General features: G+C 36.4%; 1 protein-coding gene and 1 long non-coding RNA gene across 2 annotated transcripts in view; both read left to right on the forward strand.

The window, feature by feature from the left end:
* Nucleotides 1–16,547, forward strand: part of si:ch73-177h5.3 (hemicentin-1) — a gene marked incomplete at its 5' end in the record, with an annotated part of 100,734 nt that extends 84,187 nt beyond the window's left edge. Inside the window, 7 exons of the mRNA XM_048156219.1 lie at nucleotides 5,470–5,736; nucleotides 7,926–8,192; nucleotides 9,248–9,514; nucleotides 12,479–12,790; nucleotides 14,834–14,921; nucleotides 15,203–15,269; nucleotides 15,361–16,547. Of these exons, the coding sequence (XP_048012176.1) occupies nucleotides 5,470–5,736; nucleotides 7,926–8,192; nucleotides 9,248–9,514; nucleotides 12,479–12,790; nucleotides 14,834–14,921; nucleotides 15,203–15,269; nucleotides 15,361–15,657 (1,565 nt within the window). The remainder of the gene's footprint in view (nucleotides 1–5,469; nucleotides 5,737–7,925; nucleotides 8,193–9,247; nucleotides 9,515–12,478; nucleotides 12,791–14,833; nucleotides 14,922–15,202; nucleotides 15,270–15,360) is intronic.
* LOC125244676 lies at nucleotides 3,042–4,298 on the forward strand. The gene is made up of 3 exons (XR_007179354.1): nucleotides 3,042–3,210; nucleotides 3,741–3,804; nucleotides 3,954–4,298. It is a non-coding gene; the product is annotated as an uncharacterized LOC125244676 (long non-coding RNA).
* Nucleotides 16,548–20,621: the final 4,074 nt, after the last annotated feature.

Raw genomic sequence — 20,621 nt, forward strand, 5'->3', positions numbered from 1 at the left:
GGTGGAGGGAGCTAGTGTCCTGAAAGGATTAAAGGTCCCGTTCTTCGTGATCCCATGTTTCAAACTTTAGTTAGTGTGTAATGTTGTTGTTAGAGTATAAATAAAATCTGTACAATTTTAAAGCTCAAAGTTCAATGCCAAGCGAGATATTTTATTTAACAGAAGTCGCCCACATCGAACGGCCAGTTTGGACTACATCCCTCTACTTCCTTCTTTAATGACGTCACTAAAACAGTTTTTTGACTAACCTCCACCCACAGGAATACACAAGAGTTGCGTTTGTAGAGTGTGTTTGTCGCCATGTCGTCGAAACGCTGTTATTTCATCCCACAGTCCAATCACCGGGTCTGATTCCGGCTCAAATTGATAGGGTAAAATTAAAGACATGTTTACAATAACACTGAGCGCTTGCATCTCCACGTTATGGTAAGAGGCGTGACCTTTCCGGGCAAGATGCGCTAAACTGCTGTCGAATCACAACACAGGAACCGCTGGCACAATCAGAACTCGTTACGTATTTCTGAAGGAGGGACTTCATAGAGCAAGGAAGTCATCGGCCCGTTTTTATGACAGTGGAAACAGCGGTATACAGATAAGTAAATTATGTGAAAAATACTGTGTTTTTTACACGCGAAACATGAACACATGTTATATTGCACACTATAAACACAATCAAAGCTTCAAAAAAACACGAAAAACGGGACCTTTAAAAACCGATGCAGAGTTAGCCACATTTCTGCTTGACAAGCATCCCTGCTTGATTTGTTTCATTTTTTTAAGAACTACACAACTAAGAACATTTTTTAAAACAGGCCTGCCCGTCCCCTGCCTGATGCTCCGTGCACACCACGGCTTCCTCTTCTCCCCACCCATTGACTCCTCGAAGTCGCTGTGGGTGTGGATTCCTCGTCAGAGCCCATTGACTCGGTGTCAAAACTCTAGCTGCATAACATACAGATAAAATGTCACGCACTGTGCAAAGCAACTACTGAAACCTACTAATTCACTGGCTTGTCAAGTTGCTGAAATAATGTACTAGCAAACCTTATTTAGCATTACATATCGATAGAATAATTACTTGCATACTGTAACGTTAGTTACCGTTATATTATCTTACTAGCTATTTATTACTTATAGAAATAGTGCAACGTCATATAGTTACATTACATGTATTGCAAAATACGTAATGTTTTGAGGACCAAGTTTGTAGTCAAAGTATGGGCAGGCCATAGTCAATGTAAATCATATTGTTGATGTTTCGTCCGTACCAGTGAATGTGCCATAACTGTTTATCCACCGTCATCGGTGGCCCTGCTTGCTTACTAGCCTGCGCGTTCACGGCAGGCTCCGTTGTGATGGGGGAGGAGCTGTGGAGGGAGGGCTGTAGCGCAGCAGAGAGCAAGGGGGAGTGACCTGTGAGTTGTGCTTGTTCAAATTTTCAGGTTAAGCCAACGTTTTCTAAAAACTCCCTACTGCAGCTTTAACTTTTCTTTCTATTTATTACTTAAAGCATACTTTATGTACTTTGATACCACAGCAAACAAGTTACCAAGTTCAAACATTAAAGACAAGTGAACAGTCAGGAAAATGTAAGATCTGCAATATACAAAGTTACAAATACAGTAATGTCTAACAGTAGTGTTCATGTACAGAAATGTAATAATAACACTATAGTGTTCACTGTATAAAATAAATATAAATTAATCTTTGTTAAAACTGTGTTTTCCGACTTTTGAGAGCTTTTTTTGTTACAGTTTTGTACACATTGTCATTAATTAATTATAGTTCAAATGAATTCTGTTTTATTGACAATATTACTGATGATAACTGTTGGGGTTACTGATGATACCCCCCACCCCCGGCATGTCCTGAGGGAGGCCACAAGAGGGCGCAAATAAGCAACATATAAAGGACATAATATTTTCTTATTGCGCCCTCTTGTGGCCTCAGAAGGACTAAATCTTCGCTAAAGATACAGGAAAGAAGATATTTTGTTTAAATTTGAATTTGTTTATGAATGTTAGAAAAGAATGTTTGTTGTTTTCCTTAATAAATTGGGTCTATAAAACACAGTGATTCAATTCAAAACTTTTTTCTATGGTCTTTGATTAAAAGAAGTTAGACCTCTGAAAATGTTCAATAATTATCCATTCCGAATGATATGAAACATTATACCGTGATACTTTTTTTAGCTGTATAGTCCAGCCCTAGGCTAAAGCCAGGGTAAAAAATGGCCCTTTATTTCTAAATTATTAAAATTTTGATTAAAAAAAATCATACTAACATTATAAGTGCAACTCAGGAAAAAGTATAAAATAATTTACAAATGCAGTTTATGACCCCTTTAAAAGTTATTTCATTTTTTACGTTTTTAAAACTTTTTATTTTAAATTAAAAAGTGACAGAGAGAGTAAAAAATAGGAAAATCATCAGGAAATCCTTGGTGGTGCTGTGCTGGTGCTATAAATATTTCTGATGGGGTTTCAGTCCCAGCAATCCCTGGCCTAGCAGCACCACTGCAACTGAGAGTAATAATGTCTGAATTATGAGATATAAAATTGCAATTGCAAGGGAAAAAAAATCAGAATCGTGAGATTAAAAAGTCACAATTAACTTTTTATTCTGTGGCAGAAACAAGCTTCCATACATTTTATCATCGGTGTCGTGATTAGAGAAACAAACAGCAGTATTTTGCAGAAATCTGTTCTGCTTTCAGTTTCTGTTAGTATCTTGGGTAAGAAAGAATCTGCCAGCTATTTAGTGCTGAATTTCCTATGTTTTGTACTGTAATATTATATATCTTGATATATAATAGCCAACCTTAAAAAGAAAGAAACACAAAGAAATTAAAATGAAAATGTTTCCTTAATTGCTGTATAGTGTTTTAGGATTGCGGATTTTAAATGTGATTCAACACTTATTCCTGAATAATCTTTGAGAATTATTGAGTTGAGAATTATTATTTCTACACTGAATCTCACAAGATGTTTCAACTAATTTTAAAGATATGTTTTTTTTAATATTATCCAGTAAGCTTCATACTGATTTGCATATATTACCCAGTCTGGCTGTTGTTATTTTGTTCAGACTGAAACGGGAAGTGGTATAAACTCTAATAGCAGTAAAGACGAGTCGTCTTCACACACATCTCTCTCTATATCAGTGTAAAAGCGTCACAGTCGAGCGCTGCAGCTCTTTCACTCTTCTCTGGTAAGTCATTTACACACTAAAACTTCTGTCGTTTTGAGATCTTCAGTGTTTTGATGCTCTGAGGTTGAGTTGTTCAAGATGAGCAGGTCCTGTTTTAATCTTTCTGAAAAGATTTGATTTAGTAGCCTGTTTTTTTTCTCATGACATTTATGTCACTCATGAAAAATAGTTTTTGGACATTAGAAATTATATGAGTTTACATTAAGAGCTAAAAATTCATACAAAGAAATAACTGTTAAAAGTTTATACACTTAAAAATAAAGGTTCCAAAAGGTTTTTTTTTTCCACAGCGATTTCATAAAGAGCAATTCATGATTCCCTGAAGAACTTTTCACTTCTTAAAAGAACCATTTTTTCTTAATATGAAGAACATTTTAATAAACTAAAGAATCTTTTTTCACTATAAAGAACTTTTGTGGAATGGAAAGATTTCAGGGATGTTTAAAGGTTCTTCATGAACCATCAATGCCAATAAAGATCCTTTATTTTAAGAGTGTATATGATTGTGTGTTTGTATTTTCTGTTGTAAGGTGGAGTGAATGTACATGATGGAAATATCTGTGACGTTCCTCCTCACTGGATGTCTGATACAAGGTCTCGTTCTTATGGATTATTCTCTGCTGAATTAATATTCTGAAAGCATTTTCATGTGAGCTTTGTAAGATTAAAGAGCAATAAGAGCTGCAGTTTATTCTGCATGTGAACTCTGTGTGATCACTTCCTCTTGTCTGTGTGTGTTTTAGGAGTTTTCTGTGATTTTAAAATCAATCTGCCGAAGAGAGTAGAAGCTCTAGAAGGATCCTGTGTTATCATACCCTGCACATTTGATATTGATCAAAAATATGAAAAAAATCTCACTGATAGTGCAAAGAGAATATGGTATAAAGACTTACAGTCTAAAAACATAGCGTTTGACTCCAGTAGCCCCGACATTGGACCGTTAAGAGGAGAAATATTTGGCACTCCTACAGAGAAAAACTGCACCACCCGCTTCAATAATGTCGAGCAGAAAGATGAAGGGTCATATTACTTCAGAATTGAGACCAAGCATAAACTGAAACATAGCTACCCAAAACCTGTTGAAATTGTCGTCAAGGTGAGTGTCATATTGTCATGCTGTTTCTGTCTTAGTAAGTGCAGAGCGGCCATTTGTCATGATTGTGTAGCTTCCGGTGTTGTTGTTATTTACCTGTACAAAACAGCTGTTATGCAGCTTAATATTTAAACCTGAAAATGATCATATTATTTTAACCTATATTATCATGATCATAAACAACTGGTGCAGAGCAAGTAGTTTCACCATTTACTGCACTGTTATTCTTCTAGTTATTGACCTATAGACCTTATGTAGCTCCGCCCCTTTTCAGTGCCGCACTCGTTTGTATTTCCACAGCATGAAGGTAAGATCTTATGGATTTATGAATAAACCGCTCGTTTTAAAATCTTCCTGGTCTACTGGGATTTATTATGACATCCTCTTCAAACATTACAGCGCTCATGATAACTGTCTTTAACTCTACAATAAGTAAATCCTCTTCACCAGCTAATTACTCTTCAACAGTGATGCCATAGAAATATACAGAGTTACTGAAAAAACTGAAACACAAAATCCTAAAGATGGCTGCACACTTGTTTCTCTGGGCATAAGGTCTATAGCGGCTAATGAATCAGAGATCTCACACATTCACAGAAAATAGCTTACATCCCCAATGCTAAATGAATCGGATAATGTGACTGGACATGAATGAAAAATAAATCTTCAACTGTACAATACTGTATGATATGATGATCCATGTGATCCTGTAATGTTTGTCTGTATCTCTGTGTGTTGTAGATTCTCCACCCAAACCCACAGTGAGTCTGTTGAAGGATCAGCAGGAGGTGAAGAAGGTGAAGGAGGGAAGCTCTGTGAATCTGCGCTGCTCGACTAAGATCTTCTGTTCCTCTCGTCCAGCAGTTCTCACATGGAGCTCGTCTCCTGAACACCTCCTCAAGGAGATCGTCACACAACATCAGCGTCAGAACGAAACTGAGCTGATCTCTGATCTGATCTTCACTGTAACTCACCGTCATCATTCAGCCACTTTCACCTGCACTGTAACACACCAGCTTCAGCAGAACATCACAAAATCACAAAACGAGTCCCGTACGCTACGTGTTCAGTGTAAGACAGATTATTTCAATCAATACTGTCTGATCATCTAGAATTAATGTTGTAAATCATAACATAATTGCCTAAATGTTTTTCTCCTCCATCAGATGCTCCTAAAAACACATCTGCACATGTAAGTCCATCTGGTTTTGTTCTGGAGGGTCGTTCAGTGACTCTGAGCTGCAGCAGTGATGCAAACCCACCGGAGCTCAACTACACCTGGTACAGAGACACTGAAGAACACCTGAAACCAGTGCAGACCGGACAGAACCTGACCATCAACAACACCGACCCGACACACAGCGGACGATACGTCTGTACAGCTCAGAACAAACACGGCGCTCAGAACGCATCAGTGCTGCTGGACGTCCAGTGTGAGTATCAAGAGCCTGATCTGATTTACTCACAATCACTAGATTATTAGACTGGAGATTTTAGACTTCATACACACATATATATTATAAGCAGTGTTGGGCAGTAACGCGTTACTGTAACGCAGTTACTTTTGACAGTAACTAATACTGTACTGTGTTACTTTTTAAATAAATTACCATATGGTGTGTTGTGCGTTACTTTTTTAATTAATCAATTTTGGCTGAAGTGTGTAGCCTTCAGCATAACCTGTTTACAGCAGCGACGTATTGTAGGATTGGTGGATGCCAACCACTGTAAACACGAAGACGCACTGTGGGCATGTTTCCGTTTATTCAAGTATGTGCGGCAGTCATAGCGAGTCAAGGCGAGAACAAGACGAGTTTCTCAAAGTGGAAATATGCTCATTGCTTCACTTTAGTTGAGCATAAAGACAAAAACCTTTTAGTCAAATGTAAGCTGTGTCTTTCTGGTTCGAATGTCCTATCTACTGCGATAAACAGCAACTCCAATCTGTCAGCACCTCCAGAAACGTAATTCATTTAAGCCATTAGTTGACTAATCGCTTTTATATTAATTTAATTTCTTAAATACTGGAGAGAATAAACCATAATAATGATCGTAATATAGGCTATAGCGCATGCATAAAGCTTGCCACAAAGAACCGGCGAAATTAATGATTATGAATGTGACAAAAACAGCAAGGAGACATTTTAATTGTTTATTAATAAAGTAATGTTTTCTGAATCAGTGTCGGCTGCGAAGATGAAGTTGACATTGCTGACTCTCATCATCTCCGGATACTGGACGCGAGAGAGAATGCACATTTCATTCGGATTAGGCTACATAATCAGAGTGGCCTATTTCTTTTCGTTTTTAGATATTTCAAGCTTTCTATAGATATATTTCTCATGTATGTGAGGCAAGCAGCCACTGAGTTTCGGTTCATTTAGCCTATAAGTCGCGCTCCAGTTCACGCGCCAGCGATCGTGCCTGCGCCTGCCATAATTATATTGTCTGCTATATTTGCTTCTTATTTATTAAATCCAGGCAATTGGTTGATGAAACATTGATTAAAATTAAGATACAATTTTTACAAAACGAAATTCACTTTAAAGAAAGGCTTTCTTCGAAACAAAACTTAATGAAGTGGTCGAAATCATGTCTGACCCACTCCATGCCTCCCGATATATTGCGCATCTTATGATACATCTTACTCATGCTGTTCACTTTTCATAATCAAGTAAATTAATTTAAAACATAACATAGGACTATTTAAACATAAATATGAAACTACATTTTCTTTAATGGCTATACCAACACGTATTGTACAGTACAGAGAAATTTCATAAGCAAGAGCGGATCATGTCACAAGTCGGATCAAGAATAATTTATTCTTAGACTTATATTTAATATTGGGGGCATTCAAGTTATTTGACATATTACATTTTTTTTTTTTAAGTAACACAATAGTTACTTTCCCTGGTAATTAGTTACTTTTCTAATGATGTAACTCAGTTACTAACTACGTCACTATTTGTGAGAAGTAACTAGTAACTATAACTAATTACTTTTTTAAAGTAACGTGCCCAACACTGATTATAAGTATACAATATTGCATAATGCATATATTTTATATACAGAGAGAGAGAGGAATAATGTAAATAAATACACAAAATATAAAATATAAACATTAAATATTTTGTTTATATTTTTAAATATAAAAACCTTCACTTTTACTTAAATTTCTTTAAAGTAAAGTTACAGTGAATGCTCTGTATTACTATTTTATATATATATATATATATATGTAAAAACCTTCACTGTTCCTTTGATTCCAAAGATTTAAGTCACTTGTTTTGCACAGAGCATCAACTGTTATTATAAATGATCTTCATTTAAACAACTTTTTCATCCTTTACTAGGCTTGTAAATGTTCAGTGAACAACAGGAACTAAATGCAAATATAATAAACATTACTTTGTTTATCTATAATTTGTAGTTTTTTAAACTGCTGACAGTGGACCCTGTTTACACGGAAGGAGTTCACATTAATGTGAATTATTTCAGCACTACTTAAAAAGCATTTTTATTTTTCACTAATTTCTTCCCATACTTACATTAGTGTTATTTCATAGCATTAATGACTTTACTATTATTCAAAAAATGTTTTGTTTTTCTCCTCCATCAGATGCTCCTAAAAACACATCTGCACATGTAAGTCCATCTGGTGTTGTTCTGGAGGGTCGTTCAGTGACTCTGAGCTGCAGCAGTGATGCAAACCCACCGGAGCTCAACTACACCTGGTACAGAGACACTGAAGAACACCTGAAACCAGTGCAGACCGGACAGAACCTGACCATCAACAACACCGACCCGACACACAGCGGACGATACGTCTGTACAGCTCAGAACAAACACGGCGCTCAGAACGCATCAGTGCTGCTGGACGTCCAGTGTGAGTATCAAGAGCCTGATCTGATTTACTCACAATCACTAGATCAGAGGTCTTCAGCGCTGCTCCTGGGGACCCACTGTCCTGCAGAGTTTAGCTCCAACCCTAATCAAACACACCTGAACCAGCTAATCAAGCTCTTCTGGATTGCTTGAAAATCACAGGCAGGTGTGCTGAAGCAGGCTGGAAATAAATTTTGTAGGACAGTGGGTCCCCAGGAGCAGGGTTGAAGACCTCTGCACTAGATTATTAGACTCGAGATATTAAATTGAAAAGCAAAAATAAAAAAATAAAAAAATAAAAATGAAATTATTTAAAAAAATAAATACATACAAATAAAATAACTTTTTAAAGTAAAATTATATAAAATGTCATATATTTAATAATTTTCTGTATATTTTAAATATATTATATGCTTTTTAAAATATATATAATGCATAAACCCTTCACTTTTACTGCAAAATATAAATACAGCTAAATATTTCCCATACTTCTTCCACTAGTGTTATTTCATAATTGTTGATGTCTTTACTATTATTTAAAAAATGTGGAAAATATTCATAATGGATGTTCATTGTGAATGCTTGGTAATCGCCATTAGAAATCAGTTACATTCAAGAGTACTGAATTAACTGATTCTCATAATATACTCTAAATGCAAAAAATGTGAAAATGTTATTTGATTAGGATTTAACTAGAAAACCCTAACATTAATGATCCAAGAAATCCACTGAACTGGAAAGTTGTGTTCAGTGTCAGACATTCCCACATTTTGATTCATTCCCAGATGTGCTTCAGCTGTTCTCAGTTCAGACTAACACACTGTTCAGTCTAGACTAATGTAAGACAGTCTCTATCCAATTGCATGACAAACCCAGACTTATGTTTTCTACAAAGTATAATTAACACCATTTACACACAGCTAGTAATACAGACACATGGTGTTTTGTTAGTTATTTTGTGTCCTTCTAGATGTTTGCACACATGCTTCAACACAGTGCCTTTTCAGTTACCAACCCAGATCTTGAACTGCTACACTACACATCTTTTTTCCTCAGATGCCCCAAAAAACACAACCTTGTCATTGTTTCCCTCCGGCTCTGTGATGGAGGGCCGTCCAGTGACTCTGACCTGCAGCACTGATGCAAAACCAGCGGTGCTCAACTTCTCCTGGTACATAGAGACCGGATCTCAGTTTAAGCTCATCCAGACTGTATTTAATAATACCTACGTGGTGTCTAACCCTACAAATGTAGCACGGTATCGCTGTACAGCTCAAAACCAGCATGGCCAACACAACACAACAATTCAACTAGATCCTCAGTGTGAGTACAAAGACAAGTTACTGCACTGCTATATTCACTCATTCAATCTGATCCCTTATAGCAAACGCATAACGCTCCTCTAGATTGCATTTGGATTTAAAGTGCATTAACATGGACTGACATTAAAAAGGTGCAATTTTACCATAAATGCATGTGATGTATAATATATACTGTGTTTCACACAGTCACAAGTCACTGAAAAGACACTATATAGGAGTTGCAAAAACCACAAAAGCATGTTTAAATTACTAAAACTTGATGTAAAGCTTAAGTTGAAGGCAATTTTATCACATAAACTACAGAGCATTCTATATAGTTTAATATCTTATATGAGGGGTGCATCCTGGCAATCTTACAAACGTGTGACAGGCTGATGGTGATCGACAGTACAGTAGGCTGAAGTTCGGTTGCATGCTACTGTAGAAATACTGTAAAATAGGTTTGAGTGTTTTCTTCATTAACAGAAAATTTGTATGGAAAGACAGGAAGACATTTGGTTCCTCTTTTGTAAAAGCTCATGTTACAGAGCAGCATGTTCAAGTTACGTTAGTGTTTTGAAACACCAGATTTCAGTATAAACCTTTGTGAAACTGCACTGATGCCAGTGAAATTGCAAGAAGCTGTCAACAGAAAAACTAAAAAATAATTCTAATACAATGTGATTAAATGCTGGGGTATGAGACAAAATTATTTTCTGTGACCGACATCTCAAATTCTCTTAAATTTCTTGAACATCACGAGTCAGTAGCTGTACACTACAGTAAAATATGATTAGACGAATAATATGACTTCACAGTACAGAATGTACCGTGAGAAATTTTTTTTTTTCACATTTGCACATCTCTAAATTTGTACTTGTGTCAAAAGTTGTGTACAAAAAGTGTCAGAATCACACTTTACATTTTAATACATGCAAATATTAAAGACTAAAAGCAGAATATGTGATGGTTCACACAAAAATGAAAATTCTGTCATGTTGATCTAAACCGTATGACACTTTTTTTTGAGAAAGATATCATCTCAGTGTTTTTTCTCACTTTTTCCCCACAATTTGGTTCCCAACGTTCTTCAATGTATACTATACCAATGGTTCCCAACCTTTTTTACGGCAAGGCCCCCCTCCTATCCGAATCAATACTGCATGCCCCCCCCCCCTTTTTTTTAATTCACAAAAGCATTTGTATTGTAGTGTTATTAGCCTACTTTTCAACTCCATATTATTTTTAAAAAAAGAAATTCAAGATACAGTCAACCTGCCATACCAAACAAGACCACCATCGAGATTCGCAAAGGACTAAACTTAAATACTATGCAGATCCATTAAAAATGATTAAACACATATAACACCACTGATCCTCTCAAACTTCTCCAAAACATGCTTGTTCGGTGAGAATCCATCATAAAACGCTCACAGTACATTAATTTTGACAGCAACGTGAATATATTGAACTGTCTTCAGGCAGAATTACGACCAGTGAGTCGAGAGCGCAAATGTGCGGTTTGTTTGCACATAATAACGGACTCGTGCATGCCTTGTGAACGACTGCTGTATGTCACTGTAATCATCTTTACCTTCATTACAATCGTCATCCATCAAACCCTTTTAAGCAACACTGGTTTTCTTTTTCCAACTGAGAGAGTTAGTTTGTGTATCCAGTGTTCATGAAGCAGTTGGGCATTTTGAGCCATCGTTCAGTCTGTATTTCACAGCAGAACAATGAGAAACGGCCTGGGCTGATCCGAAACAATCACAAAATCAGGTTGGGAACCACTGTACTATATTATACATCATGGCTTGTGCTCTTTACCATCGTGGCCATATCTGTGGACGTTCATTCTGTTCACAAAACCATTCAGCACAGCAAGGTTCAGTAGTGGAAACACCCACTACCAACCTCACCGCCAGCCACTGGCAGTGTGAATGCGGCTTTTTTTTTTAGCACAATAACAGCATTTTCACTAGGGTGTCATATTGTAGACTTACAGAAACCAACCGCGACTACAACTTCACATCGTGGCAATTTAGAAGCACCGTTAGCACCACTTTTTACCCGGGGTTAAGAAAACCAGCTCTGGAGCAGGAATAGCACTGCTTTTGACATCATTAACCCTGCATTTCAGTGCCACTTGTGCATTGTGAAACGATGTGTGTTAGAATGTTATGGCTTGACGCTTAGCAACCAACAACCAATCGCATGGCTCAAATTCACATGCTTTGGTCAGTCACAGGCGTTGTATAAACAGTAGTTTAGCATTTGAAGGGAAATTGTCAAATGGTGACAAAAAAACGTGACAGTTGGTGCGAAGAAGAGACCATTTAATTCTTACGTTTATAGTCCGAAAAGACAATTCAGGATAAACTTAATAGTTCCATCAACAATATATGATATGAGGATATGCAATGTGACAATGTAAATATGCAAATAAAAATGTTTAGGGTTTAGGGAGGTACAGTGTTTATAAATACCCAGGATTAAATGTTAACCCCAATGTGAAACATGAAGCAAGATAACCCAAGATTCTGTTAACCCAGGTTTTTAGTATGACCCAGTGTTTACCCTCAAGCCATCCTAGGTTTATATGACTTTCTTCTTTCATCTGAACACAATCAGAGTTATATTAAATAACTCCAGGGTTAAAGGTCACCCTTCCACCGAAAACTCGACTCTCGTGATCGTGCGTATGGCTGTTGCTAGAAGCCAGTGATTATAGTTTATAAAGTTTTAAATATGGAAAACTCTGTCTCTATTCAATGCCATTACAAAGCTGGGAAGAGCCAGGATATTATTTATTTTAACTCTGATTGCGTTCAACTGAAAGCAGAAAGTCACATGCGCCTAGGATGTCTTGAGGGTGAGTAGATTATGGGTTCATTTTAGGAAAAACCTACAGGTCCTCAAGCTGTTTTATTTTGCTCAGATCCTACACAAGAACTACAGTTTATGATCATATTCTCTCTTTCAGTTGCGCCCAAAATCTCCAGCTCTTGTAACCTGAGCAGCGTAATCACATGTGTCTGTGAGGCTCATGGGAATCCCTCGCCTACACTAGAGTGGCGTCTATCTGGAAATGTTCTCGCTAACTCTACAAACACGTCCATCAGCAGCGAAACTCCAGGAAACACAACCTTGAAGAGTGTCCTAATCATCCATCAGCCCCTCACAGAAACGGCCGTCCTGCAGTGTTTCAGTGAAAACACTCACGGCACCGCCAGTGCCAGCACCAGAACCAGCCAACAGATTCACCTCGTCACACCAACGGCAAAGACAGAGACAGGTGAGATTCACTTCTCTGACACGCACAACAGCTTTATCTGATGAACACAATGAGATCTCTGGAATAATTTAACACTACTGAAAAAGAAGTGCACTTAATTTGCATTGAATGTGCTTCATATATAGAATTTTTTGGGGTTCCCATCAAATTAATTAATTTGTTTTGATACATTTTTTCATTTGATTTCAATTTTATTATTTAAACAGCTCGTAAACATACTTAATCATTAGAAAAAATGTAAATAACCCATTAAACATGAAAGTATTATGCAATCACTTAAGGCATTTCTCCTTATATAGAACCTTTTTGACACCAAATGTTTTTTTTAAAATTGATTCAAGAACCCTAGAGTTCTAGATAGAATCCCATTACCCCTTTTTTATTATTACACTTAAAGAGAGTACACTTTCATGACTATTTCTTACACTTTTAAAAATTGAACTTTTAATGATGGCAAATTAAAAGCTTTACTTTAAAGAAGTACACTTATTTTGATTTGTTGACTTAAATACTAAAAGCACACAAATTGATTATATTGATTATAATTTTAACTGTAGTGTATTTAATATTAAATTTAAAGTTGATATATTTTAAACATGCTAAATTGCATCTTCATCATAACATATATGTAATTACAAACATTTAAATACAGTAAATGAGACTTGTCTAATGAGACTGCTTTGGTTTAAAGAGGTTTTTTTTTTTTTTTTTTTAAAGGAGTGGGTGGATTTTTATCATTGTAGAGTGGTTGTGTTCACACATTGCCAACACACATTTATATCCAAACACCTTGTAAAAGTGGATTTAACATAATAGGTGACCTTTAAGAAGACTTCTTTAAGTTTGGATAATTGCATTTAAAATAATTTCTACCTATAATACATTTTCATTTAATTATAAATAACATGCAATTGGGTTTCTTTTTTTTTTCTCTTTTTTAAAGTATGCTGAAGTGTACTTCTTTTTCACAAGGGAACTCTTTCCCCTAGACAGCAATGAGATCAAATAAAGACCAAGTGCAAACTTTTCTCCAGAGAAATGTTCTCATATTTGCCAAGACACTAAAGTCTGTAATCAAATATCAGATATCTCAGTATGAACTCCAATCAAATCCACAATCAAATGATCTGAGCTGCTCTCCACATTCAATTTTACAGCTCTGTACTGCAGGGCAACTGCTGACTCATTTGGGTCTGTTTTTACTCCTTCTAAGAAACATTTGCGACACTTAAATGACAGTGAGGTTCACATTAAGAACAGTGCTTGGTAGTAACTGATTACATGTAATCAGTACTTGTAATTAGATTATAGTACATTTTAAAATGCTCGTAATCAACCTACAGTTTCTTTTTATGAAACTGCCAAAGTCACGCCCCCCCAGTGGTGAAACATTGAAATTTCGAAACACTTATGATATAACGAAGCCTCGTTTACTGAAATCATGTGACTTTGGCAGTTTGATACAGGCTCCAAACCACTGATTCAAAACAAAAGATTCGTAAAGCTTTGAAGCTTCATGAAGCAGTGTTTTGAAATCACCCATCACTAGATATTGTTGAACAAAGTCGTTATTTTGTTTTTTTGGTGCACAAAAAGTATTCTCGTCGCTTCATAACATTAAGGTTGAACCACCGTTTTAAATATGTCTTTAGTAACTTTTTGGGCATTTGAAAGTGTTAATTAACTTGCTGTCAATGGAGGCCTCACTGAGCCATCGGATTTTATCAAAAATATCTTAATTTGTGTTCCGAAGATGAACGAAGGTCTTACGGGTGTAGAACGACATGAGGGTGAGTAATTAATGACACAGTTTTCATTTTTGGGTGAACTAACCATTTAATGTGATAAACCAGTTGGGTCACAAGTAATCTAAAAGTAATCAAAAGTAGTTGGATTATAGAACCTAAAATGTGTAATGTAATGGATTACATTACTAACTATATTTTTTTGTCATGTAATTTGGAATGAGTTACTACCCAGCACTGATTAAGAGTGGTGAGCTACAAAAGACCAAACTCTGAGCAATAAAACACTGCTTTCCAGGTTTCCATCATCCATCTATGCTGCTCGGAGCTGCTGTCGGCGCGTTAGCAATGATGCTCTTGTGCATCATGAAGATCTGCTATGAACGGTGCGTATACCAGACAAATGTGATTTGAGGAAAGACATTATGATACATTTTTTCAGAAAACTAGACTTTTATATGCCATTTGGCTTCTCAAGTAAATGCATCTTCATTTAAGAATGTTCAGATATTTGATATTTTTGCAGTCTAAAGCCAAACAAAGATCAGATCACACATTGATTTGATTAGATTTTACTTTACTAGCCTCATCACAAGGAGGATTTGTGATTCTAATTGATATATTATAAGAATCTATTTTTGATGGCCTCAAAAAACATTTTTTTCAGAGGAAAGAATCCCAAAGCTTCAGTAACCAGACAAGACGACAGATCTGGACTCATTCTGACTCAAATAGTGAGTTCAACACACTCACACTATTAATTCTCAAAGATATTATCACAAACGGCCGTTCAGCAATGATTCTGCTGTGTTTCTGCTCCATCAGGCCACTGCTTCTGATGGTGACGACGAGTGTGTTTACGCCGTTACACATAAACCACCAGAATCTCCTCATTATTCCTCCATCGACTTCACGAACGCAGAGCCGTCGTCAGGAGAGATCAGGGGCGTCTCCTCACTGACTGATGAATATGCTGTGGTCCGTCATCGTTCTGCAAAAGACGCAGCATCTGTGACGGACCCCAAGAAAGACCAAAGCCCACCAGATAGTGGGGCGAAGATCACTGATGTGACATCAGAAGACTCGATTTATGAAAACATGACCCGTCGCTTGGTTGTTTAAAGACAGGAACAGTTGCATTGTGCCCGAATCAAATACTTCCCTGCTATATAGTATGCAAAAAACAGTACACCAATACAGCAGTATGTCAGAAAATACAAAGTATTAGAAAAAACAAGTACCCGGATGACCTACTGCTTCTGAAGTGCACATTCGAGGCGCCTGTTGCAAAGCATTTGTTCTTTGTGTCAGTATGTCATAAATAGACCGAGGCATCAGTTTACTGTTGGAGATATGTCGCTTGCGTCTTGCCGTATCTAGTGTAGACAATATCGCTGATTATAATGGGTTCTATTGTCTTTTGTCACATCGTGCCGCTTGCGTCTTTTGTAGACACGGTGTAAGGATGATAACTATAACGATAACCATAAAGATACAAAAGATAAAAAAAGAAATCTTCCTAAATTGTAAAGCAATAGCAGAGTCCACGCCACAACTATAATGTTGTAAATGCCCTTTTTTGAGTGCATGTCTCTTTAAATGCAAATGAGCTGCTGCTCCCCACCCCACTTTCCAGAAGAGGGCGGAGCCTGTACAACTCAGATGCTCTGCCAAAAATTAAACAAAACATCAATTTGGTTTTATCATCATCTTTATCAAGGCCACACTCACGTGACAATGCAGTTCTTCGTCATCATGAAAATTATTATTTGCATGCGTTTTAAAGCCATAACATTTTAAACTTCTGATATTTGTTTTTTCTGAGCTCATCCCAAGCACGGGCACAGAAAGCTGGCCGTCAGACGGTGCGTCACGTGAGTATTAAACTCATTTCTCTTTCACGTCTTATTGCACTTAAACTGTCAAATACACACAAGTTTAAGTCAAAAACACACAAACACAGTCTGTGAACGTAAACAGCAGGAAAGAAATCACATGTGTGTATTAGATCTGTGTATTAAAGTGACAGCAGCATAATATACAGTACTTAATGCTGTATATGCTGTTAATATGAATCAAAAGAAAAACAGAAAATCACTCACCACTCTTGATTAAATAACTTTAGCAGCTTTAATAAGAATACATTTCTTACTCGAATACTGCTGTTAAATGATCTGGCGAGGAGATAAACACTGTGTACAGCTCACTCAGGGGAGGAGCTAAGCTAATAAGACAGATTCCCTCACCAGTCATGGGCAGGGCTTATATAAGAGTAGGGGGAAATTTGAAACCACTCGTTTAGAGAGACTGTTTATGATTTATGGGGATTATATTATAAAGAGCTCAAACATTTAAAGTGGTAGATGACAAAACTGCAGAGTGCATATAAAATAAACAGAACAATATCATTCAATGGTGTGGATGCTAATATTGTTATAGTTATCGTTCTTGGTGTGAACGGGCCTTAAAGGAACACTCCACTTTTTTTGAAAATATGCTCATTTTACAACTCTCCTAGAGTTAAACAGTTGAGTTTTACCGTTTTTGAATCCATTCAGCCAATCTCCGGGTCTGGCGGTACCACTTTTAGCATAGCTTAGCATAGTTCATTGAATCTGATTAGACTGTTAGCATATTGTTAAAAAATGACCAGAGTTTCAATATTTTTCCTATTTAAAACTCTTCTGTAGTTACATCATGTACTAAGACCGACGGAAAATGAAAAGTTGTGATTTGAAAAGTTGAAAATCACAACTTTTCATTTTCCGTCGGCCTTAGTACACGATGTAACTACAGAAGAGTCAAGTTTTAAATAGGAAAAATATCGAAACTCTTTGGTCATTTTTTTTAGCGAGATGCTATTGGTCTAATCAGATTCAATGAACTATGCTAAGCTATGCTAAAAGTGGTACCGCCAGACCCGGAGATCGGCTGAATGGATTCAAAAAAGAATATAATATAATATTAACGAAGTATTGTTCATTGTTTGTTCAGCATAACCTGATATTGCTGAGTTCAACATGTTCCTGGGTCAACATTTTTGTTGAACCCTGTAACAACATTCAAATCAACCAATCAGATTTGAGGGACAAGTTTACAGATTATGTCAAGTTTAGGCTTAAAACCATGAATTGGTGCTTCTACATCAGTGTTATTCATCCATCATTTCCCTCTGATTTTTGGGATAACTTATGGGTAGGGTTAGGTTTAGGGGTAGGAATAGGGTTAAGACTAAATTTTCAGACTAGAATGTTGTGCCAGGATCAACAAAATGTGTTGACCCAGGAACGCATCTAACTCAGCAATATCAGGACGTGCATTTGTTCATGTTTACTACTGTTTAACAAGTGAAAACTAAGTGTTACCAAAATAAGATGTGAAGTTTGTGGTCTTTGGTCAGAGATCTTACAGAAAATATAGGAGTCAGAAGTTCATTTCTGTAAAATAACATGAGTTTGAACTTTTCTTACCAGATCAGCAGTGAGAAACGTACCTGACCTCAGCATGTTTTTTATGTTGCACATTATTTGTGATTGTGAGCTTCGTCAGCTTCTTCTCGTGTCAGAAACTCTATGAGCTCCTTCTGAAGGAACAAAACATTTCATTTTAAAACATTATTTTTTTAATTATACATAAGTGTGCTTATTTTTTATTCAAAATGTATTTTTATTACTATTGTTTTAAATTGAACATAATAGATGAAGACTAACTTTTATTTTACTTCATTTTATAAGTGTTTTCAGAAATATCTGAAATGAAATATTGGCAAAAAAAAAAAAAAAACAATGCTGTGAAATTAATCTCTTCCATTGCATTACATTAGTAATATTTCAAATAAAAATACATATTTATATTTGTTTGTTTTTTTAGTTTAACATGTATTTTAAATTGTTAGTTCACCCAAAAATGAAAATAATGTCATTTATTACTCACCCCCATGTCGTTCTACACCAATAAGACCTTCGTTCATCTTCAGAACACAAATTAAGATATTTTGATTAAATCCGATGGCTCAGTGAGGCCTGCAATCACAGCAATGGTACTTTCTCTCTCAAGATCCATAAAAGTACTAAAAACATATTTAAATCAGTTCATGTGAGTTCAGTATTTCTACCTTAATATTATAAAGCGACGAGAATACTGTTTGTGCGCCAAAAAACAAAATACCGACTTTTCAACAATATAGTGATGGCCGATTCCAAAACACTGCTTTGGAGCTTTACGAATCGAATCACTGATTCAGTTCTCCTATCAAACGGCTAAACTTCTGAAATCACGTGACTTTGGAGCTCCGAATCACTGATTCGAATCGTAAAGCTCCAAAGCAAGGTTTTGAAATCGGCCCATCATCGGCGCACAAAAAGGATCTTGAGAGAGGAAATGTCATTGCTGTGAATGCAGGCCTCACTGAGCCATCGGATTTAATCAAAATATCCTAATTTGTGTTCCGAAGATGAACGAAGGTCTTACGGGGGTAGAACGACGTGAGGGTGAGTAATAAATGACATTATTTTCATTTTTGGGTGAAATAACCCTTTAATATGCAATGTAATGTCAACTTTAAAAAAAGCCAATATGAAAATAAATGGTGTCTTCAGAACATCTGAGTGATCATCTTTATTCTTGTCAATATATTGTTCTTTCAAAACTAATGCCAGGTAAAACTGCAGCTCATGTTGTAGCTTGTCTCATGAATCAGCACTCAAAATAGTCGCAGCTCTATAATCAGGTCAACAATCATGCACTACTTCTGACAAAATTAATGTGAGCAATTCAAAGGCTAAAAAAAACCCCATTGACAGCAACGAAGGGGAAGTGAAACACACAAAATATATCTTTAGCAATCTGTTTTCGAAAAGAAATATAGGAGAAGTGCAAAATGGGAATCATACTATTGTGGGTTCAAACCACTTACCTCTCGTGACCACATTGATAAGTGTGCGGATGCATGCGGTTCAGTGATGTTAAACACAGGTATGTATCGCCCTCCTGTGGAGATTGTGTGAATTACAAACTGAGTCTAATGAACTTAAAAATGTTTAGAGAACATTTGATAGGGTTTTTCTTCTTAATATTACATAGGCTACTTCAATGGTATAAATCACATTTTAGTGCAAGTTTTGTTTTGCAAAAAATTTTTGAGCTTCTGTTATTGAAGGATTAGTTCACTTTCAAGTGAAAATTAGCCCAATCTTTACTCACTCTCAAGCCATCCTAGCTATATATGACTTTCTTCCTTCTGATGAACACAATCTGAGATATTTGAATATCTTGAGCTTTATAATGGCAGTGAACAGGGGTCACGAGTATGAGCTGAAGAAAGTGCTTCATTCACCGCCTTCTGTATTCAACGTACAAAGAAAGTGTAAAACTCTTGCAGTTCAATAGCTTACGCTACGCCTTCCCTAAACAACTTACGGAACTTGAATACGGAAGGCGGTCTGGCGGAAGCTAAATATTTTACTTTATAATTTGTTAAAATATGGGTATTTTTTACACAAACGCATTGCTTCAGAAGGCCTTTATTAACCCCCGGAGTCGTGTGGAATATGTTTATGATGGATGGATGTGGATGGAACCACTATATTCAGCTCATACTCGTGACCCCTGTTCACTGCATTATAAAGCTCGGATGCATCAGGAGGATATTTATTAATATAACTTCGACTGTGTTCATCAGAAAGAAGAAACACCTAGGATGGCTTGAGGGTGAGTAAAGCTTGGGATAATTTTCATTTGAAAGTGAACTAATTAGGGATGTTGCGGTGACGGATTTTTTCCACCGGTTAATCGACGTGTAAAAAAAACGGTAATCCCGGTGTCACCGGGGTTGCGTGTCGGGGATTTCGGGCACACGTCTCAATTTACTTTCACTTTAATTAGCGGCAATTCAGTAGCATTTGTTTGAATTAATCATGGGTTAATTTATTTTATTCTTAATAAAAATACACAAAACAATAAGACACTCACTTGTATTACACACATCTTTATTGCAAAATGAATAATAACTTAACACACCATGCAAAAACTAAACAAAAGCACTTATGAAACACCTTTAAAGTGCATTTATTAACAAAACGAACCAT

Source organism: Megalobrama amblycephala, linkage group LG14 (genome assembly GCF_018812025.1).
Source record: "Megalobrama amblycephala isolate DHTTF-2021 linkage group LG14, ASM1881202v1, whole genome shotgun sequence".
In the NCBI taxonomy this organism is placed as follows: Eukaryota; Metazoa; Chordata; class Actinopteri; order Cypriniformes; family Xenocyprididae; genus Megalobrama; species Megalobrama amblycephala.